This window comes from Doryrhamphus excisus, linkage group LG17 (assembly GCF_037039965.1).
Source record: "Doryrhamphus excisus strain RoL-2023G ecotype Guam linkage group LG17, RoL_Dexc_Guam_v1.1, whole genome shotgun sequence".
Classification (NCBI taxonomy): domain Eukaryota; kingdom Metazoa; phylum Chordata; class Actinopteri; order Syngnathiformes; family Syngnathidae; genus Doryrhamphus; species Doryrhamphus excisus.
This window is the reverse complement of record NC_136373.1, coordinates 18632753-18656512: the sequence shown is the minus strand read 5'-3', so window position 1 is coordinate 18656512 and position 23760 is coordinate 18632753. Positions and strand designations below refer to the sequence as shown.

At 45.1% G+C, this 23760-nt stretch overlaps 1 protein-coding gene across 2 annotated transcripts in view; it reads right to left on the bottom strand.

Annotated features, from left to right (window-relative positions):
• Positions 1 to 350: 350 nt before the first annotated feature.
• The window catches only part of LOC131136580 (uncharacterized), a 32020-nt gene continuing 8610 nt past the window's right edge, over positions 351 to 23760 (bottom strand). Inside the window, exons 3-9 of one of the 2 annotated variants that reach the window (XM_078798042.1) lie at positions 7261 to 7596; positions 5473 to 5736; positions 5003 to 5290; positions 4573 to 4686; positions 2718 to 2782; positions 1164 to 2597; positions 351 to 1094 (exon numbers count right to left, since the gene is read on the bottom strand). In XM_078798042.1, the coding sequence (XP_078654168.1) occupies positions 1071 to 1094; positions 1164 to 2597; positions 2718 to 2782; positions 4573 to 4686; positions 5003 to 5290; positions 5473 to 5736; positions 7261 to 7596 (2525 nt within the window). In that variant the 3' untranslated portion in view covers positions 351 to 1070. The remainder of the gene's footprint in view (positions 1095 to 1163; positions 2598 to 2717; positions 2783 to 4572; positions 4687 to 5002; positions 5291 to 5472; positions 5737 to 7260; positions 7597 to 23760) is intronic. The other variant, XM_078798043.1, reaches the window with a different exon arrangement.

Here is a 23760-nt window from a genome sequence, read left to right as displayed (position 1 = left end):
GTCTTTTAGCTGGGTGCTAGCTCCTCATGCCAACTGGTCTTTTAGCTGGGTGCTAGCTCCTCATGCCAACTGGTCTTTTAGCTGGGTGCTAGCTCCTCATGCCAACTGGTCTTTTAGCTGGTTATTAGCTCCTCATGCTAACTGTTGTCTTGACAGCTTTATAGGCGCATCCTTTTATGTAGCTGGTTATTAGCTCATCATGCTAACTCCCCTTTTATCTGGGTGTTAGCTCCTCATGCTAACTGTTCTCTCTTTTGAAGGAACAAACGCGTGTCCATCTTTCCCATCAGGATTGTGGATGATGGGCAACATTCCTAAAAACAGAAAATGGAGTATTGAACGCAGGACGCTGCTTTTAAGAAGGGTCATTTTAAATCTTCCACAGTGTTTAAAAACACATGATATATATAAATATTTAATTGTGATTAATCAGTTTGTCCATGATTAACGCATAATTAATCACAGCTAGAAGGAATGAAAAGGACAGTTTTGATGTTGTCAAAGAATGTAAACGTAAGAAGATAGAAAAAGAAGAAATGATGTCATATTTCCAATCCACTCTGACAGATGGCTCGCGTGGGCCTGATTTGACCTTCAACCTCAGATGGAGTCCAGGTCATGAACACGTAAACCATGGTGGTTTGCTTTGGGCAGGAAACATGGAAGTTGGTAAGTGAAAAGAAATCAATAGCATAGCAGGAATATCGACGTCCGGCATCCCAGCTCCTTCTGCCTGACTTCCATGATTGTCCAATGAAAAGCTTCCGTCACTGACGTTCGTCCTTTCACTGGCAGCAGGAAGAACATCATGGCGGAAAGCAGCCCGTAGCCAGCCATGACAGGTCAGAGGTCAACAAGCCCAAAGCAAAGTTGGCAGGCTTCGATATCAGCAGCCAACCAGAGAAAGCAGAAGAGCTCCAGCAGGATGTGGCGGTCGGTGTTTTCAGGAAGTGCGTGACAGCTCCATCACGTGACCGTCACTGAGGCGCCGTGGAAAGGCGGGACAAGCGGCAACACGCCGGCCTCCGTGTGGAACAAACAAGGCAAGGCAGCGCTGCCGACGTCGGCCATCACCTGGGTGGCCCCCGATGAGCCTGCGTGGGGACAAGCATGTTTTTTCACGCGTGATGAGAAGAAGATGGCACAAGGAAGAGACCGCCTACCTGGCGTGGGTGGGCATGGCCGTGCACCGGCACGTTTCCATGGTGATGGTGGTGGTGTCCGGGTCGGTGCTGCGAGCGTCGCTGAGGCTGCTGTTGGGGGCCCCGCGTCGGAGAAGATCTGTGACGGGTCCTGGGGAGACTCTGGAAGCGGCTGAGCGGAATAACAGGCGGAGGGGTGGGCGGATGTGGGCCCCCAGGGGCGGTGGGGCCTCGGGTCTGCGTCCCAGGGTGAAGCAGAGCAGCTTGGGTTTGTTGTCTCCGGTTCTGGAAGGTCTGCGCCCTCTCAGTGTGGACTTTGAGCGCCGCCTGGGTGAGGGCGCTCGGTTGCGGCGGGTTCTGGTTCGGGGTGGATGAGCTGGTTGCTCGGCCAGGTTGGCCGGCACCGTGTGTTCCGGCGCTCGGACCTTGGTGCGTTTGAACCACAGCCACCCCGGGTTGCAGGAGGTGGTTGGGGTCGGCCATAGCTCTGGTGTCCGCACCCTGGGGCCTCACGAAAGGGTTGGTGCTCGGCATACCCTCCTGGCTGACGGGGGGTGCCCTCAAGTCCTGCCGGGCCCTCTCCCTTTGTGTGGGGGGGCTTCTATGGGAGTGGTTGTCGGGCTCGAGCTGGGGCACTCTGAGGGTGCGTGTGTTCCAAGCATCGACCGAGCGGCTCCTCGTCCTGGTGAGTTGGACCCCCGTTGGGGGTGCGTCTACTCTGAATGGGTTCCCACCTCTTGGGGGCGTTTGCTGCAAAGGTGGGTGGCTGGTGTAGTCTGTGCTGTCTGGACTTTGCGGTCTTGGAAGCGTCCTGCGGGGGTATGCTGGCGTCCCTCGCAAACGATCCCATGGCATCTGACGGTGGGTGGGGCTACCATGGAGCTCCGCCTCCTGCTGGTAGGTCTGCGTGTTTGCGTTGCGCTGAGCGGTGTGCGTGGAAGGCGCCATTGTGGTCGAGGTAAACCCGGTTTCCTGGGGACTGCGCCCGGCTGGACGCGGATGGGCCGGCCCGCCTGGTGGTGCCGTGCCAACCGGGTATGGATTGTAGGTCCTGGTCCTGTTGGCGTCCTGCTGGGCGTGTTGGCTGCCAGCAGGGAAGGCGTTGAGGTTGAGGTGGATGGTTGGCATCTGTGGGTTCCTGCTGTGCTGCTGGCCACCCTGCGGCAGCGCGTTGAGGCTGAGCTGGACCGCCGCAGGCTGCCCGCCGCTTTGGGCGGTACCCGTCTGGATGAGGATGTTGGGATTGGGCAGGTGAGGGTCGTCGCGTGTGAAAGCCGGGTTGTCTACGCCGTCGTGCGGGTAGGAGGAGGCGCCGCGTGCGTTAGCGGTTTGCATCCTGTTCAGGTCGCCGTCTGCTCGGACCTGCGGGCGACGGGCTCGTGAGCTTGACTGAAAGACGGGGGGGTCGGGACCTCGGTCCGGACCCCTCGGGCCATTAGCTGGTACATCTGGAGGCTGAATGGCGACAGGTGACGAATGAAGCGGCGACAAGAAGAAGAGAGATGGATGTTAGCAAAGCAGCCTCACACGCCGCTTCAAAATCAATAGCCAATCAAAAGAGCGACATCGGCTTACCGAAGGCCGGGGATGGGCGTGGTTCTTCTGCACCGCCGCTGCTTCCCTCGCTCGCCTTTGTCGCGCTGCAATAACAAATAGGCTCACACCATTTTTTACTCCCACGCTTTTACTTTGAAGGTACTGCACTACCGATGGAAATCACCAATACAAAGCATCTTCCACATCTCCTCAAATACTACTGCTTCCTAGTACTTCTTGCAAGATACAGTAGATATGGTATTTACACACATAAGACCAACATTAGTTTGACAACAACTGAAAGGATAAAAAGGTTTTCCTGTGTTGTATTTTGTATTCGCTCGTGAACATTTGATGACAATTTGTACGTTTTTCCCCAAGAAGGTGGTCAGGGTCCACGAGTAAAGAGATCACGTTTGTCCCCAAGAAGGTGGTCAGGGTCCACGAGTAAAGAGATCACGTTTGTCCCCAAGAAGGTGGTCAGGGTCCACGAGTAAAGAGATCACATTTGTCCCCAAGAAGGTGGTCAGGGTCCACGAGTAAAGAGATCACATTTGTCCCCAAGAAGGTGGTCAGGTCCACGAGTAAAGAGATCACGTTTGTCCCCAAGAAGGTGGTCAGGTCCACGAGTAAAGAGATCACATTTGTCCCCAAGAAGGTGGTCAGGTCCACGAGTAAAGAGATCACATTTGTCCCCAAGAAGGTGGTCAGGTCCACGAGTAAAGAGATCACGTTTGTCCCCAAGAAGGTGGTCAGGTCCACGAGTAAAGAGATCACATTTGTCCCCAAGAAGGTGCTCAGGTCCACGAGTAAAGAGATCACGTTTGTCCCCAAGAAGGTGGTCAGGTCCACGAGTAAAGAGATCACGTTTGTCCCCAAGAAGGTGGTCAGGTCCACGAGTAAAGAGATCACGTTTGTCCCCAAGAAGGTGGTCAGGTCCACGAGTAAAGAGATCACATTTGTCCCCAAGAAGGTGGTCAGGTCCACGAGTAAAGAGATCACATTTGTCCCCAAGAAGGTGGTCAGGTCCACGAGTAAAGAGATCACGTTTGTCCCCAAGACATAGAATGAAGGTATTTGCTCAATTTTGCTAGCTAAAGATAAACGCTAAAACAATCACATAGTCACAAATACACACAAAAGATACGTACACACGCACCCACACAAACAAGGACCAACGTGACAATTGACAGTTAAGGTGGAAACATCGAGTACGCACATGACAGCTTGCTTTACTACTAAATGTTCGAGACGCCTTGATGCCCCTGCAAAGGAAAGACGCCCTGATGCCCCTGCAAAGGAAAGACGCCCTGATGCCCCTGCAGAGGAAAGACGCCCTGATGCCCCTGCAGAGGAAAGACGCCCTGATGCCCCTGCAGAGGAAAGACGCCCTGATGCCCCTGCAGAGGAAAGACGCCCTGATGCCCCTGCAGAGGAAAGACGCCCTGATGCCCCTGCAGAGGAAAGACGCCCTGATGCCCCTGCAGAGGAAAGACGCCCTGATGCCCCTGCAGAGGAAAGACGCCTTGATGCCCCTGCAGAGGAAAGATGCCCTGATGCCCCAGCGAACAAACAAAAAGAGAAACACCATGAAAGTGGTTCAAGCAAGGCTGATTGGTCCAGGACTCCAGCATCAGGACTCCAGCCTCGAGTGTATAAAAGACCGGGCAGGGAAAGGAAGGGTGCTTTTTGCAGCTGCGCTGTAATAAGACCCGCTTACTTGTAGGCATACAGGGACTGCAGATAAGCCCGGATGTCTGTATTCGGTATTGTCAGGAATAAACAATCTGGTTCTCATTCCATGATCTGGTTCTTTAAGATTCCCTTATCCTCTATTCGAAACCCACTTAGAGTCCTCAGGGGGAGGATACAAAGTCAAGAAGCGTGTCCTTACCCCGCCTCCTCAGCAGGAGACACGCCAGCAAGACCAGGAGCAACACCAGGATGAGGAGCAGCAGGAAACTGCCAATCACGATCCCGACCACTTCGCCTACGTCCAGGCACGTGTCTGCAAGGGAAAGAAGAGCATGTGGTCTTGGGCTGATCCAGGTGGGAAACCATCAGCTTGAACCTTCCAGCTTGGCAGAGGAACCAGGCAAGGGCAAGAGAAAAGACGAGACAAGGACTTGACACAAAGAAAACGTGAAAAGGAGGAGGAAGTGCGTGTAGTGTGTCAGAGAGAGAAAGTCAAATGACCACATTCCCGCCAGATCAATCTCCCAGGATGCACTGTGTCCCTCTGCTGTCATGAAGACGGATTCAGGCCCACAATCCAAACAATCCGCCATCTTTATCCTCAGCGGTCACGCGTGCTCGTAACTCACTTTCCACCGACACGTCTGTCGCCTGCTCCGACGTGCCGCCCGTGACCTCGTTCCTGGCCGTGCAGGTGAAACGCCCGCCGTCGTCTGTGGAGGACGTCTGGACGTCGAGCACGCCGCTGTCGGGCTGCGCCGGCACCACCACCTCTCCGTCACGTTGCCACGTGAAGAGGGCGGGGGGCAGCGAGTCAGACATGCAGGTGAGGCGCAGGGTCTGGCCCGCCAGGACGTCGGCGCTTCCCACGCAGTCCTTGGGGGCGTCCTTGGTGAGGACGGGAGTGTCGGGTCCGACTGGCGAGAGACACGGTGGGCGCTATCAGCATCCCTTATATTAATAATAATATCATATATAGTAATAGTAAAGTATACCATAATAGCATATAATAATATCTAATGTAGCAAGTAGCAAGGATATCAAACACATGGAAAACAGGAAGGCCTTTGCGGGCCGGCCGTGATGCTGGCTGACTTACAGAAGACGGTGAGAGTCCGTGTGGCGGCGAGGGCGCTGAGCGGGTTGCTGACGGTGCACGTATAGTCGCCGGCGTCGCCGCGTTGCCCCGGGTTGATGACGACGGAGCCGTCAGCGATGGTGATCCTGGAGTCTTGCGTGAGGGCGGCACCATCTTTGCCCCACTGGAAGCTGAGCTCGGTGCCACCGGAGGCGCACGTCAGCGAGATGTTCCCCCCCTCCACCGCCACCGACGGCACGGCGAGCGTCACCCCCGACACCGCCTCTAAAGAAGAAAGAGGAGGATGTGGCGCCATCAGGTCCAGCTGGGAACTGGGACCGCCGCTCTCTGTTGTGTCTGTTGGTGCCGAGGATGCTGGGAAACGCCATGACGGTTTATGATATTATTTCCCCACATTTTTCGGGGGCGTAGATCACCTTCTCAATTTGTCTCGGCGCCGCCTAGTGGCAGCAGGAAATGGAAGGCGTACTGCTTGCAGCTTTAACGTATTGGTAGTCGCTCCGCCTTCATTGCGAGCTTCAACTAATCCGACGCCGGCCTCCGGGGCCTTTGCCTAATTTGCATAATTGCTCGCCGAGGGAGAGGACGGGCGAGGAAGATGGATACAAACAGGTTTAGAAATACAGATGAAGGTTCCTCCGTCGCCGTTCTTTGTGTTGATGTTGAAACGTGGAAAGTATAATGGCCGCCTGCTGACGTTGGCTGATTGGTTGACGCTACCGTTGGGTTGATGATGATGATGATGATGAAGATGATGATGAGCCAACTGCAGACAGATGGAACATTTCTACTTGAGAAGATCTTGATGGTGAGTGATATCAGTAGGGGATGATGAGTGATATCAGTAGGGGATGATGAGTGATATCAGTAGGGGATGATGAGTGATATCAGTAGGGGATGATGAGTGATATCAGCAGGGGATGATGAGTGATAGCCGTAGGGGATGATGAGTGATATCAGTAGGGGATGATGAGTGATATCAGTAGGGGATGATGAGTGATATCAGCAGGGGATGATGAGTGATATCAGCAGGGGATGATGAGTGATAGCCGTAGGGGATGATGAGTGATATCAGTAGGGGATGATGAGTGATATCAGTAGGGGATGATGAGTGATATCAGCAGGGGATCATGAGTGATATCAGCAGGGGATGATGAGTGATATCAGCAGGGGATGATGAGTGATAGCCGTAGGGGATGATGAGTGATAGCCGTAGGGGATGATGAGTGATATCAGTAGGGGATGATGAGTGATATCAGTAAGAAAGGCGTAAACATCCTGATGGACTGGCCATCTCCATCCCAGCTGGAGCGTTTGTGTTATTTTGTGCTTCTGAAGCAACTCCAGCTTTTCAGTTCTTGGTGGAGGCGAGCGTGCACGTGAGGCGAGCGTGCACGTGAGGCGAGCGAGCGAGTGGGCGGCGTAGAAGGACGCGACATCAACGTGCGCTTGGCGAGCGTACAGCAGGTGACCTTTCAGTAATAATTTGCTCCAGCCGTCAGCCATTAGTGGCGGCGATGGCGACGAGGGGGCGGGGGCGGGGGCGGGGGCACTGATCACAAAAGACCGTCAGCACGACGGGATTGGATGGAAGCGAATGCAAATAGTGGAGGAGTGTGCTGCATAGGAGATGAAGGTGATGAGCCAGAAACCTCTCCTCCATGGTCGCGGGTCAGCGCCGGCATTGAAGCTCCCACACACCAACATCATCACCATCACCATCATCATCATCATCACCATCACCATCACCATCACCATCATCATCATCATCATCATCCCTGTGCTTACCGAAAACCCTCAGGAGAACCGATCGGGAGTTTTCCGTCAGCCCCGTGGAGGCCACGGGGACCACGTCCACGGCGTAGTCCCCCGCGTCCGCCAGCTGGGCGCTCCCGATCAGGAGCTGCGTGGCCGTGATGGTGACCCGGCCGCTGAACTGCGGCACCGCGTTGATGGTGGACGTCCCGCCGACCCACAGACCCAAGATGACGCCCTCGTAGCGCCAGGTCACGGACAGCACATCGGGAATGGTTAGCACCGTGAACTGGATCTCTGTGCCGGTCAGGACCAGAACGGGGTCAGTCTGGAACTGGATCTGGACCTGGTCCTGGGCTTGCACGAGGACTTGAGGGAGAAGAGGCCCAAGTTAAAGTTTTACATAAAAATCCTCCTCCCTTCCTGGCACAGGAAGTATATAATCCATAGTAGTATATAGTCCATAGTAGTATATAGTCCATAGTAGTAGTATAGTCCAAATAACACGGGAAACCTCACACACACTCAACAGGGGCCTCAGGAGCACCCAAAAATGGCATAAAATGCCAAAATTTAAGGGCGTCAATTTTTGAAAAAAAACGTAAGGGGTTAGTATGGCGTTTTTTTTCAGTTTTTTCAACGTGCTGCTAATGCACTTTTCTGGTGAAAAAAACACGGGAAACCTCACACACACTCAACAGGGGCCTCAGGAGCACCCAAAAATGGCATAAAATGCCAGTGTTTGAATTTGGTGATTTATGACAAAAAACGTAAGGGGTTAGTATGGCGTTTTTTTTTCATTTTTTTCAACGTGCTGCTAATGCACTTTTCTGGTGAAAAAAACACGGGAAACCTCACACACACTCAACAGGGGCCTCAGGAGCACCCAAAAATGGCATAAAATGCCAAAATTTTAGGGCGTCAATTTTTGACAAAAAACGTAAGGGGTTAGTATGGCGTTTTTTTCAGTTTTTTCAACGTGCTGCTAATGCACTTTTCTGGTGAAAAAAACACGGGAAACCTCACACACACTCAACAGGGGCCTCAGGAGCACCCAAAAATGGCATAAAATGCCAGTGTTTGAATTTCGTGATTTATGACAAAAAACATAAGGGGTTAGTATGGCGTTTTTTTTTTCTGTTTTTTCAACGTGCTGCTAATGCACTTTTCTGGTGAAAAAACACGGGAAACCTCACACACACTCAACAGGGGCCTCAGGAGCACCCAAAAATGGCATAAAATGCCAGTGTTTGAATTTGGTGATTTATGACAAAAAACGTAAGGGGTTAGTATGGCGTTTTTTTTTCAGTTTTTTCAACGTGCTGCTAATGCACTTTTCTGGTGAAAAAAACACGGGAAACCTCACACACACTCAACAGGGGCCTCAGGAGCACCCAAAAATGGCATAAAATGCCAAAATTTTAGGGCGTCAATTTTTGACAAAAAACGTAAGGGGTTAGTATGGCGTTTTTTTTCAGTTTTTTTCAACGTGCTGCTAATGCACTTTTCTGGTGAAAAAAACACGGGAAACCTCACACACACTCAACAGGGGCCTCAGGAGCACCCAAAAATGGCATAAAATGCCAAAATTTTAGGGCGTCAATTTTTGACAAAAAACGTAAGGGGTTAGTATGGCGTTTTTTTTCAGTTTTTTCAACGTGCTGCTAATGCACTTTTCTGGTGAAAAAAACACGGGAAACCTCACACACACTCAACAGGGGCCTCAGGAGCACCCAAAAATGGCATAAAATGCCAGTGTTTGAATTTCGTGATTTATGACAAAAAACATAAGGGGTTAGTATGGCGTTTTTTTTTTCTGTTTTTTCAACGTGCTGCTAATGCACTTTTCTGGTGAAAAAACACGGGAAACCTCACACACACTCAACAGGGGCCTCAGGAGCACCCAAAAATGGCATAAAATGCCAGTGTTTGAATTTGGTGATATATGACAAAAAACGTAAGGGGTTAGTATGGCGGTTTTTTTCAGTTTTTTCAACGTGCTGCTAATGCACTTTTCTGGTGAAAAAAACACGGGAAACCTCACACACACTCAACAGGGGCCTCAGGAGCACCCAAAAATGGCATAAAATGCCAGTGTTTGAATTTGGTGATTTATGACAAAAAACGTAAGGGGTTAGTATGGCGTTTTTTTTTCAGTTTTTTCAACGTGCTGCTAATGCACTTTTCTGGTGAAAAAAACACGGGAAACCTCACACACACTCAACAGGGGCCTCAGGAGCACCCAAAAATGGCATAAAATGCCAAAATTTTAGGGCGTCAATTTTTGACAAAAAACGTAAGGGGTTAGTATGGCGTTTTTTTTCAGTTTTTTTCAACGTGCTGCTAATGCACTTTTCTGGTGAAAAAAACACGGGAAACCTCACACACACTCAACAGGGGCCTCAGGAGCACCCAAAAATGGCATAAAATGCCAAAATTTTAGGGCGTCAATTTTTGACAAAAAACGTAAGGGGTTAGTATGGCGTTTTTTTCAGTTTTTTCAACGTGCTGCTAATGCACTTTTCTGGTGAAAAAAACACGGGAAACCTCACACACACTCAACAGGGGCCTCAGGAGCACCCAAAAATGGCATAAAATGCCAGTGTTTGAATTTCGTGATTTATGACAAAAAACATAAGGGGTTAGTATGGCGTTTTTTTTTTCTGTTTTTTCAACGTGCTGCTAATGCACTTTTCTGGTGAAAAAACACGGGAAACCTCACACACACTCAACAGGGGCCTCAGGAGCACCCAAAAATGGCATAAAATGCCAGTGTTTGAATTTGGTGATATATGACAAAAAACGTAAGGGGTTAGTATGGCGGTTTTTTTCAGTTTTTTCAACGTGCTGCTAATGCACTTTTCTGGTGAAAAAAACACGGGAAACCTCACACACACTCAACAGGGGCCTCAGGAGCACCCAAAAATGGCATAAAATGCCAGTGTTTGAATTTGGTGATTTATGACAAAAAACGTAAGGGGTTAGTATGGCGGTTTTTTTCAGTTTTTTCAACGTGCTGCTAATGCACTTTTCTGGTGAAAAAAACACGGGAAACCTCACACACACTCAACAGGGGCCTCAGGAGCACCCAAAAATGGCATAAAATGCCAAAATTTTAGGGCGTCAATTTTTGACAAAAAACGTAAGGGGTTAGTATGGCGTTTTTTTTTTTTCAGTTTTTTCAACGTGCTGCTAATGGACTTTTCTGGTGAAAAAAACACGGGAAACCCCTCACACACTCAACAGGGGCCTCAGGAGCACCCAAAAATGGCATAAAATGCCAGTGTTTGAATTTGGTGATATATGACAAAAAACGTAAGGGGTTAGTATGGCGTTTTTTTTCAGTTTTTTTCAACGTGCTGCTAATGCACTTTTCTGGTGAAAAAAACACGGGAAACCTCACACACACTCAACAGGGGCCTCAGGAGCACCCAAAAATGGCATAAAATGCCAAAATTTTAGGGCGTCAATTTTTGACAAAAAACGTAAGGGGTTAGTATGGCGTTTTTTTCAGTTTTTTCAACGTGCTGCTAATGCACTTTTCTGGTGAAAAAAACACGGGAAACCTCACACACACTCAACAGGGGCCTCAGGAGCACCCAAAAATGGCATAAAATGCCAGTGTTTGAATTTGGTGATTTATGACAAAAAACGTATGGCGTTTTTTTTTCAGTTTTTTCAACGTGCTGCTAATGCACTTTTCTGGTGAAAAAAACACGGGAAACCTCACACACACTCAACAGGGGCCTCAGGAGCACCCAAAAATGGCATAAAATGCCAAAATTTTAGGGCGTCAATTTTTGACAAAAAACGTAAGGGGTTAGTATGGCGTTTTTTTCAGTTTTTTCAACGTGCTGCTAATGCACTTTTCTGGTGAAAAAAACACGGGAAACCTCACACACACTCAACAGGGGCCTCAGGAGCACCCAAAAATGGCATAAAATGCCAAAATTTTAGGGCGTCAATTTTTGACAAAAAACGTAAGGGGTTAGTATGGCGTTTTTTTTCAGTTTTTTTCAACGTGCTGCTAATGCACTTTTCTGGTGAAAAAAACACGGGAAACCTCACACACACTCAACAGGGGCCTCAGGAGCACCCAAAAATGGCATAAAATGCCAGTGTTTGAATTTCGTGATTTATGACAAAAAACATAAGGGGTTAGTATGGCGTTTTTTTTTTCTGTTTTTTCAACGTGCTGCTAATGCACTTTTCTGGTGAAAAAACACGGGAAACCTCACACACACTCAACAGGGGCCTCAGGAGCACCCAAAAATGGCATAAAATGCCAGTGTTTGAATTTGGTGATATATGACAAAAAACGTAAGGGGTTAGTATGGCGGTTTTTTTCAGTTTTTTCAACGTGCTGCTAATGCACTTTTCTGGTGAAAAAAACACGGGAAACCTCACACACACTCAACAGGGGCCTCAGGAGCACCCAAAAATGGCATAAAATGCCAAAATTTTAGGGCGTCAATTTTTGACAAAAAACGTAAGGGGTTAGTATGGCGTTTTTTTTTTTTCAGTTTTTTCAACGTGCTGCTAATGGACTTTTCTGGTGAAAAAAACACGGGAAACCCCTCACACACTCAACAGGGGCCTCAGGAGCACCCAAAAATGGCATAAAATGCCAGTGTTTGAATTTGGTGATATATGACAAAAAACGTAAGGGGTTAGTATGGCGTTTTTTTTCAGTTTTTTTCAACGTGCTGCTAATGCACTTTTCTGGTGAAAAAAACACGGGAAACCTCACACACACTCAACAGGGGCCTCAGGAGCACCCAAAAATGGCATAAAATGCCAAAATTTTAGGGCGTCAATTTTTGACAAAAAACGTAAGGGGTTAGTATGGCGTTTTTTTCAGTTTTTTCAACGTGCTGCTAATGCACTTTTCTGGTGAAAAAAACACGGGAAACCTCACACACACTCAACAGGGGCCTCAGGAGCACCCAAAAATGGCATAAAATGCCAGTGTTTGAATTTCGTGATTTATGACAAAAAACATAAGGGGTTAGTATGGCGTTTTTTTTTTCAGTTTTTTCAACGTGCTGCTAATGCACTTTTCTGGTGAAAAAACACGGGAAACCTCACACACACTCAACAGGGGCCTCAGGAGCACCCAAAAATGGCATAAAATGCCAGTGTTTGAATTTGGTGATATATGACAAAAAACGTAAGGGGTTAGTATGGCGGATTTTTTCAGTTTTTTCAACGTGCTGCTAATGCACTTTTCTGGTGAAAAAAACACGGGAAACCTCACACACACTCAACAGGGGCCTCAGGAGCACCCAAAAATGGCATAAAATGCCAAAATTTTAGGGCGTCAATTTTTGACAAAAAACGTAAGGGGTTAGTATGCGTTTTTTTTTTTTTCAGTTTTTTCAACGTGCTGCTAATGGACTTTTCTGGTGAAAAAAACACGGGAAACCCCTCACACACTCAACAGGGGCCTCAGGAGCACCCAAAAATGGCATAAAATGCCAGTGTTTGAATTTGGTGATATATGACAAAAAACGTAAGGGGTTAGTATGGCGGTTTTTTTCAGTTTTTTCAACGTGCTGCTAATGCACTTTTCCGGTGTAAAAAACATGGGAAACCTCACACACACTCAACGGGGGCCTCAGGAGCACCCAAAAATGGCATAAAATGCCAGTGTTTGAATTTGGTGATTTATTACAAAAAACGTAAGGGGTTAGTATGGCGTTTTTTTTTTCAGTTTTTTCAACGTGCTGCTAATGCACTTTTCTGGTGAAAAAAACACGGGAAACCTCACACACACTCAACAGGGGCCTCAGGAGCACCCAAAAATGGCATAAAATGCCAAAATTTTAGGGCGTCAATTTTTGACAAAAAACGTAAGGGGTTAGTATGGCGTTTTTTTTTTTTCAGTTTTTTCAACGTGCTGCTAATGGACTTTTCTGGTGAAAAAAACACGGGAAACCCCTCACACACTCAACAGGGGCCTCAGGAGCACCCAAAAATGGCATAAAATGCCAGTGTTTGAATTTGGTGATATATGACAAAAAACGTAAGGGGTTAGTATGGCGTTTTTTTTCAGTTTTTTTCAACGTGCTGCTAATGCACTTTTCTGGTGAAAAAAAACACGGGAAACCTCACACACTCAACAGGGGCCTCAGGAGCACCCAAAAATGGCATAAAATGCCAAAATTTTAGGGCGTCAATTTTTGACAAAAAACGTAAGGGGTTAGTATGGCGTTTTTTTTCAGTTTTTTCAACGTGCTGCTAATGCACTTTTCTGGTGAAAAAAACACGGGAAACCTCACACACACTCAACAGGGGCCTCAGGAGCACCCAAAAATGGCATAAAATGCCAGTGTTTGAATTTGGTGATTTATGACAAAAAACGTAAGGGGTTAGTATGGCGTTTTTTTTTCAGTTTTTTCAACGTGCTGCTAATGCACTTTTCTGGTGAAAAAAACACGGGAAACCTCACACACACTCAACAGGGGCCTCAGGAGCACCCAAAAATGGCATAAAATGCCAAAATTTTAGGGCGTCAATTTTTGACAAAAAACGTAAGGGGTTAGTATGGCGTTTTTTTCAGTTTTCTCAACGTGCTGATAATGCACTTTTCTGGTGAAAAAAACACGGGAAACCTCACACACACTCAACAGGGGCCTCAGGAGCACCCAAAAATGGCATAAAATGCCAGTGTTTGAATTTGGTGATATATGACAAAAAACGTAAGGGGTTAGTATGGCGTTTTTTTTTTCTGTTTTTTCAACGTGCTGCTAATGCACTTTTCTGGTGAAAAAACACGGGAAACCTCACACACACTCAACAGGGGCCTCAGGAGCACCCAAAAATGGCATAAAATGCCAGTGTTTGAATTTGGTGATTTATGACAAAAAACGTAAGGGGTTAGTATGGCGTTTTTTTTTCAGTTTTTTCAACGTGCTGCTAATGCACTTTTCTGGTGAAAAAAACACGGGAAACCTCACACACACTCAACAGGGGCCTCAGGAGCACCCAAAAATGGCATAAAATGCCAAAATTTTAGGGCGTCAATTTTTGACAAAAAACGTAAGGGGTTAGTATGGCGTTTTTTTTCAGTTTTTTTCAACGTGCTGCTAATGCACTTTTCTGGTGAAAAAAACACGGGAAACCTCACACACACTCAACAGGGGCCTCAGGAGCACCCAAAAATGGCATAAAATGCCAAAATTTTAGGGCGTCAATTTTTGACAAAAAACGTAAGGGGTTAGTATGGCGTTTTTTTCAGTTTTTTCAACGTGCTGCTAATGCACTTTTCTGGTGAAAAAAACACGGGAAACCTCACACACACTCAACAGGGGCCTCAGGAGCACCCAAAAATGGCATAAAATGCCAGTGTTTGAATTTCGTGATTTATGACAAAAAACATAAGGGGTTAGTATGGCGTTTTTTTTTCTGTTTTTTCAACGTGCTGCTAATGCACTTTTCTGGTGAAAAAACACGGGAAACCTCACACACACTCAACAGGGGCCTCAGGAGCACCCAAAAATGGCATAAAATGCCAGTGTTTGAATTTGGTGATATATGACAAAAAACGTAAGGGGTTAGTATGGCGGTTTTTTTCAGTTTTTTCAACGTGCTGCTAATGCACTTTTCTGGTGAAAAAAACACGGGAAACCTCACACACACTCAACAGGGGCCTCAGGAGCACCCAAAAATGGCATAAAATGCCAGTGTTTGAATTTGGTGATTTATGACAAAAAACGTAAGGGGTTAGTATGGCGTTTTTTTTTTCAGTTTTTTCAACGTGCTGCTAATGCACTTTTCTGGTGAAAAAAACACGGGAAACCTCACACACACTCAACAGGGGCCTCAGGAGCACCCAAAAATGGCATAAAATGCCAAAATTTTAGGGCGTCAATTTTTGACAAAAAACGTAAGGGGTTAGTATGGCGTTTTTTTTCAGTTTTTTTCAACGTGCTGCTAATGCACTTTTCTGGTGAAAAAAACACGGGAAACCTCACACACACTCAACAGGGGCCTCAGGAGCACCCAAAAATGGCATAAAATGCCAAAATTTTAGGGCGTCAATTTTTGACAAAAAACGTAAGGGGTTAGTATGGCGTTTTTTTTTTCAGTTTTTTCAACGTGCTGCTAATGCACTTTTCTGGTGAAAAAAACACGGGAAACCTCACACACACTCAACAGGGGCCTCAGGAGCACCCAAAAATGGCATAAAATGCCAGTGTTTGAATTTCGTGATTTATGACAAAAAACATAAGGGGTTAGTATGGCGTTTTTTTTTTCTGTTTTTTCAACGTGCTGCTAATGCACTTTTCTGGTGAAAAAACACGGGAAACCTCACACACACTCAACAGGGGCCTCAGGAGCACCCAAAAATGGCATAAAATGCCAGTGTTTGAATTTGGTGATATATGACAAAAAACGTAAGGGGTTAGTATGGCGGTTTTTTTCAGTTTTTTCAACGTGCTGCTAATGCACTTTTCTGGTGAAAAAAACACGGGAAACCTCACACACACTCAACAGGGGCCTCAGGAGCACCCAAAAATGGCATAAAATGCCAGTGTTTGAATTTGGTGATTTATGACAAAAAACGTAAGGGGTTAGTATGGCGGTTTTTTTCAGTTTTTTCAACGTGCTGCTAATGCACTTTTCTGGTGAAAAAAACACGGGAAACCTCACACACACTCAACAGGGGCCTCAGGAGCACCCAAAAATGGCATAAAATGCCAAAATTTTAGGGCGTCAACTTTTGACAAAAAACGTAAGGGGTTAGTATGGCGTTTTTTTTTTTTCAGTTTTTTCAACGTGCTGCTAATGGACTTTTCTGGTGAAAAAAACACGGGAAACCCCTCACACACTCAACAGGGGCCTCAGGAGCACCCAAAAATGGCATAAAATGCCAGTGTTTGAATTTGGTGATATATGACAAAAAACGTAAGGGGTTAGTATGGCGTTTTTTTTCAGTTTTTTTCAACGTGCTGCTAATGCACTTTTCTGGTGAAAAAAACACGGGAAACCTCACACACACTCAACAGGGGCCTCAGGAGCACCCAAAAATGGCATAAAATGCCAAAATTTTAGGGCGTCAATTTTTGACAAAAAACGTAAGGGGTTAGTATGGCGTTTTTTTCAGTTTTTTCAACGTGCTGCTAATGCACTTTTCTGGTGAAAAAAACACGGGAAACCTCACACACACTCAACAGGGGCCTCAGGAGCACCCAAAAATGGCATAAAATGCCAGTGTTTGAATTTGGTGATTTATGACAAAAAACGTATGGCGTTTTTTTTTCAGTTTTTTCAACGTGCTGCTAATGCACTTTTCTGGTGAAAAAAACACGGGAAACCTCACACACACTCAACAGGGGCCTCAGGAGCACCCAAAAATGGCATAAAATGCCAAAATTTTAGGGCGTCAATTTTTGACAAAAAACGTAAGGGGTTAGTATGGCGTTTTTTTCAGTTTTTTCAACGTGCTGCTAATGCACTTTTCTGGTGAAAAAAACACGGGAAACCTCACACACACTCAACAGGGGCCTCAGGAGCACCCAAAAATGGCATAAAATGCCAGTGTTTGAATTTCGTGATTTATGACAAAAAACATAAGGGGTTAGTATGGCGTGTTTTTTTTCTGTTTTTTCAACGTGCTGCTAATGCACTTTTCTGGTGAAAAAACACGGGAAACCTCACACACACTCAACAGGGGCCTCAGGAGCACCCAAAAATGGCATAAAATGCCAGTGTTTGAATTTGGTGATATATGACAAAAAACGTAAGGGGTTAGTATGGCGGTTTTTTTCAGTTTTTTCAACGTGCTGCTAATGCACTTTTCTGGTGAAAAAAACACGGGAAACCTCACACACACTCAACAGGGGCCTCAGGAGCACCCAAAAATGGCATAAAATGCCAAAATTTTAGGGCGTCAATTTTTGACAAAAAACGTAAGGGGTTAGTATGGCGTTTTTTTTCAGTTTTTTTCAACGTGCTGCTAATGCACTTTTCTGGTGAAAAAAACACGGGAAACCTCACACACACTCAACAGGGGCCTCAGGAGCACCCAAAAATGGCATAAAATGCCAGTGTTTGAATTTCGTGATTTATGACAAAAAACATAAGGGGTTAGTATGGCGTTTTTTTTTTCTGTTTTTTCAACGTGCTGCTAATGCACTTTTCTGGTGAAAAAACACGGGAAACCTCACACACACTCAACAGGGGCCTCAGGAGCACCCAAAAATGGCATAAAATGCCAGTGTTTGAATTTGGTGATATATGACAAAAAACGTAAGGGGTTAGTATGGCGGTTTTTTTCAGTTTTTTCAACGTGCTGCTAATGCACTTTTCTGGTGAAAAAAACACGGGAAACCTCACACACACTCAACAGGGGCCTCAGGAGCACCCAAAAATGGCATAAAATGCCAAAATTTTAGGGCGTCAATTTTTGACAAAAAACGTAAGGGGTTAGTATGGCGTTTTTTTTTTTTCAGTTTTTTCAACGTGCTGCTAATGGACTTTTCTGGTGAAAAAAACACGGGAAACCCCTCACACACTCAACAGGGGCCTCAGGAGCACCCAAAAATGGCATAAAATGCCAGTGTTTGAATTTGGTGATATATGACAAAAAACGTAAGGGGTTAGTATGGCGTTTTTTTTCAGTTTTTTTCAACGTGCTGCTAATGCACTTTTCTGGTGAAAAAAACACGGGAAACCTCACACACACTCAACAGGGGCCTCAGGAGCACCCAAAAATGGCATAAAATGCCAAAATTTTAGGGCGTCAATTTTTGACAAAAAACGTAAGGGGTTAGTATGGCGTTTTTTTCAGTTTTTTCAACGTGCTGCTAATGCACTTTTCTGGTGAAAAAAACACGGGAAACCTCACACACACTCAACAGGGGCCTCAGGAGCACCCAAAAATGGCATAAAATGCCAGTGTTTGAATTTCGTGATTTATGACAAAAAACATAAGGGGTTAGTATGGCGTTTTTTTTTTCAGTTTTTTCAACGTGCTGCTAATGCACTTTTCTGGTGAAAAAACACGGGAAACCTCACACACACTCAACAGGGGCCTCAGGAGCACCCAAAAATGGCATAAAATGCCAAAATTTTAGGGCGTCAATTTTTGACAAAAAACGTAAGGGGTTAGTATGGCGTTTTTTTTTCCAGTTTTTTCAACGTGCTGCTAATGCACTTTTCTGGTGAAAAAACACGGGAAACCTCACACACACTCAACAGGGGCCTCAGGAGCACCCAAAAATGGCATAAAATGCCAAAATTTTAGGGCGTCAATTTTTGACAAAAAACGTAAGGGGTTAGTATGGCGTTTTTTTTTCCAGTTTTTTCAACGTGCTGCTAATGCACTTTTCTGGTGAAAAAAACACGGAAAACCTCACACACACACTCAACAGGGGCCTCAGGAGCACCCAAAAATGGCATAAAATGCCAGTGTTTGAATTTGGTGATATATGACAAAAAACGTAAGGGGTTAGTATGGCGGTTTTTTTCAGTTTTTTCAACGTGCTGCTAATGCACTTTTCCGGTGTAAAAAACATGGGAAACCTCACACACACTCAACGGGGGCCTCAGGAGCACCCAAAAATGGCATAAAATGCCAGTGTTTGAATTTGGTGATTTATGACAAAAAACGTAAGGGGTTAGTATGGCGTTTTTTTTTTCAGTTTTTTCAACGTGCTGCTAATGCACTTTTCTGGTGAAAAAAACACGGGAAACCTCACACACACTCAACAGGGGCCTCAGGAGCACCCAAAAATGGCATAAAATGCCAAAATTTTAGGGCGTCAATTTTTGACAAAAAACGTAAGGGGTTAGTATGGCGTTTTTTTTTTTTCAGTTTTTTCAACGTGCTGCTAATGGACTTTTCTGGTGAAAAAAACACGGGAAACCCCTCACACACTCAACAGGGGCCTCAGGAGCACCCAAAAATGGCATAAAATGCCAGTGTTTGAATTTGGTGATATATGACAAAAAACGTAAGGGGTTAGTATGGCGTTTTTTTTCAGTTTTTTTCAACGTGCTGCTAATGCACTTTTCTGGTGAAAAAAAACACGGGAAACCTCACACACACTCAACAGGGGCCTCAGGAGCACCCAAAAATGGCATAAAATGCCAAAATTTTAGGGCGTCAATTTTTGACAAAAAACGTAAGGGGTTAGTATGGCGTTTTTTTCAGTTTTTTTCAACTTGCTGCTAATGCACTTTTCTGGTGAAAAAAAACACGGAAAACCTCACACACACACTCAACAGGGGCCTCAGGAGCACCCAAAAATGGCATAAAATGCCAGTGTTTGAATTTGGTGATATATGACAAAAAACGTAAGGGGTTAGTATGGCGGTTTTTTTCAGTTTTTTCAACGTGCTGCTAATGCACTTTTCCGGTGTAAAAAACATGGGAAACCTCACACACACTCAACGGGGGCCTCAGGAGCACCCAAAAATGGCATAAAATGCCAGTGTTTGAATTTGGTGATTTATGACAAAAAAACGTAAGGGGTTAGTATGGCGTTTTTTTTTTCAGTTTTTTCAACGTGCTGCTAATGCACTTTTCTGGTGAAAAAAACACGGGAAACCTCACACACACTCAACAGGGGCCTCAGGAGCACCCAAAAATGGCATAAAATGCCAAAATTTTAGGGCGTCAATTTTTGACAAAAAACGTAAGGGGTTAGTATGGCGTTTTTTTTCAGTTTTTTCAACGTGCTGCTAATGCACTTTTCTGGTGAAAAAACACGGTAAACCTCACACACACTCAACAGGGGCCTCAGGAGCACCCAAAAATGGCATAAAATGCCAGTGTTTGAATTTGGTGATTTATGACAAAAAACGTAAGGGGTTAGTATGGCGTTTTTTTTCAGTTTTTTCAACGTGCTGCTAATGCACTTTTCTGGTGAAAAAAACACGGGAAACCTCACACACACTCAACAGGGGTCTCAGGAGCACCTAAAAATGGCATAAAATGCCAGTGTTTGAATTTCGTGATTTATGACAAAAAACATAAGGGGTTAGTATGGCGTTTTTTTTTTTCAGTTTTTTCAACGTGCTGCTAATGCACTTTTCTGGTGAAAAAACACGGGAAACCTCACACACACTCAACAGGGGCCTCAGGAGCACCCAAAAATGGCATAAAATGCCAAAATTTTAGGGCGTCAATTTTTGACAAAAAACGTAAGGGGTTAGTATGGCGTTTTTTTTTCCAGTTTTTTCAACGTGCTGCTAATGCACTTTTCTGGTGAAAAAACACGGGAAACCTCACACACACTCAACAGGGGCCTCAGGAGCACCCAAAAATGGCATAAAATGCCAAAATTTTAGGGCGTCAATTTTTGACAAAAAACGTAAGGGGTTAGTATGGCGTTTTTTTTTTCAGTTTTTTCAACGTGCTGCTAATGCACTTTTCTGGTGAAAAAAACACGGGAAACCTCACACACACTCAACAGGGGCCTCAGGAGCACCCAAAAATGGCATAAAATGCCAAAATTTTAGGGCGTCAATTTTTGACAAAAAACGTAAGGGGTTAGTATGGCGTTTTTTTTCAGTTTTTTCAACGTGCTGCTAATGCACTTTTCTGGTGAAAAAACACGGTAAACCTCACACACACTCAACAGGGGCCTCAGGAGCACCCAAAAATGGCATAAAATGCCAGTGTTTGAATTTGGTGATTTATGACAAAAAACGTAAGGGGTTAGTATGGCGTTTTTTTTCAGTTTTTTCAACGTGCTGCTAATGCACTTTTCTGGTGAAAAAAACACGGGAAACCTCACACACACTCAACAGGGGTCTCAGGAGCACCTAAAAATGGCATAAAATGCCAGTGTTTGAATTTCGTGATTTATGACAAAAAACATAAGGGGTTAGTATGGCGTTTTTTTTTTTCAGTTTTTTCAACGTGCTGCTAATGCACTTTTCTGGTGAAAAAACACGGGAAACCTCACACACACTCAACAGGGGCCTCAGGAGCACCCAAAAATGGCATAAAATGCCAAAATTTTAGGGCGTCAATTTTTGACAAAAAACGTAAGGGGTTAGTATGGCGTTTTTTTTTCCAGTTTTTTCAACGTGCTGCTAATGCACTTTTCTGGTGAAAAAACACGGGAAACCTCACACACACTCAACAGGGGCCTCAGGAGCACCCAAAAATGGCATAAAATGCCAAAATTTTAGGGCGTAAATTTTTGACAAAAAACGTAAGGGGTTAGTATGGCGTTTTTTTTTCCAGTTTTTTCAACGTGCTGCTAATGCACTTTTCTGGTGAAAAAAACACGGAAAACCTCACACACACACTCAACAGGGGCCTCAGGAGCACCCAAAAATGGCATAAAATGCCAGTGTTTGAATTTGGTGATATATGACAAAAAACGTAAGGGGTTAGTATGGCGGTTTTTTTCAGTTTTTTCAACGTGCTGCTAATGCACTTTTCCGGTGTAAAAAACATGGGAAACCTCACACACACTCAACGGGGGCCTCAGGAGCACCCAAAAATGGCATAAAATGCCAGTGTTTGAATTTGGTGATTTATGACAAAAAACGTAAGGGGTTAGTATGGCGTTTTTTTTTTCAGTTTTTTCAACGTGCTGCTAATGCACTTTTCTGGTGAAAAAAACACGGGAAACCTCACACACACTCAACAGGGGCCTCAGGAGCACCCAAAAATGGCATAAAATGCCAAAATTTTAGGGCGTCAATTTTTGACAAAAAACGTAAGGGGTTAGTATGGCGTTTTTTTTTTTCAGTTTTTTCAACGTGCTGCTAATGGACTTTTCTGGTGAAAAAAACACGGGAAACCCCTCACACACTCAACAGGGGCCTCAGGAGCACCCAAAAATGGCATAAAATGCCAGTGTTTGAATTTGGTGATATATGACAAAAAACGTAAGGGGTTAGTATGGCGTTTTTTTTCAGTTTTTTTCAACGTGCTGCTAATGCACTTTTCTGGTGAAAAAAAACACGGGAAACCCCTCACACACTCAACAGGGGCCTCAGGAGCACCCAAAAATGGCATAAAATGCCAGTGTTTGAATTTGGTGATATATGACAAAAAACGTAAGGGGTTAGTATGGCGTTTTTTTTCAGTTTTTTTCAACGTGCTGCTAATGCACTTTTCTGGTGAAAAAAAACACGGGAAACCTCACACACTCAACAGGGGCCTCAGGAGCACCCAAAAATGGCATAAAATGCCAAAATTTTAGGGCGTCAATTTTTGACAAAAAACGTAAGGGGTTAGTATGGCGTTTTTTTTCAGTTTTTTCAACGTGCTGCTAATGCACTTTTCTGGTGAAAAAAACACGGGAAACCTCACACACACTCAACAGGGGCCTCAGGAGCACCCAAAAATGGCATAAAATGCCAGTGTTTGAATTTGGTGATTTATGACAAAAAACGTAAGGGGTTAGTATGGCGTTTTTTTCAGTTTTTTTCAACTTGCTGCTAATGCACTTTTCTGGTGAAAAAAAACACGGAAAACCTCACACACACACTCAACAGGGGCCTCAGGAGCACCCAAAAATGGCATAAAATGCCAGTGTTTGAATTTGGTGATATATGACAAAAAACGTAAGGGGTTAGTATGGCGGTTTTTTTCAGTTTTTTCAACGTGCTGCTAATGCACTTTTCCGGTGTAAAAAACATGGGAAACCTCACACACACTCAACGGGGGCCTCAGGAGCACCCAAAAATGGCATAAAATGCCAGTGTTTGAATTTGGTGATTTATGACAAAAAAACGTAAGGGGTTAGTATGGCGTTTTTTTTTTCAGTTTTTTCAACGTGCTGCTAATGCACTTTTCTGGTGAAAAAAACACGGGAAACCTCACACACACTCAACAGGGGCCTCAGGAGCACCCAAAAATGGCATAAAATGCCAAAATTTTAGGGCGTCAATTTTTGACAAAAAACGTAAGGGGTTAGTATGGCGTTTTTTTTCAGTTTTTTCAACGTGCTGCTAATGCACTTTTCTGGTGAAAAAACACGGTAAACCTCACACACACTCAACAGGGGCCTCAGGAGCACCCAAAAATGGCATAAAATGCCAGTGTTTGAATTTGGTGATTTATGACAAAAAACGTAAGGGGTTAGTATGGCGTTTTTTTTCAGTTTTTTCAACGTGCTGCTAATGCACTTTTCTGGTGAAAAAAACACGGGAAACCTCACACACACTCAACAGGGGTCTCAGGAGCACCTAAAAATGGCATAAAATGCCAGTGTTTGAATTTCGTGATTTATGACAAAAAACATAAGGGGTTAGTATGGCGTTTTTTTTTTTCAGTTTTTTCAACGTGCTGCTAATGCACTTTTCTGGTGAAAAAAACACGGGAAACCTCACACACACTCAACAGGGGCCTCAGGAGCACCCAAAAATGGCATAAAATGCCAAAATTTTAGGGCGTCAATTTTTGACAAAAAACGTAAGGGGTTAGTATGGCGTTTTTTTTTCCAGTTTTTTCAACGTGCTGCTAATGCACTTTTCTGGTGAAAAAACACGGGAAACCTCACACACACTCAACAGGGGCCTCAGGAGCACCCAAAAATGGCATAAAATGCCAAAATTTTA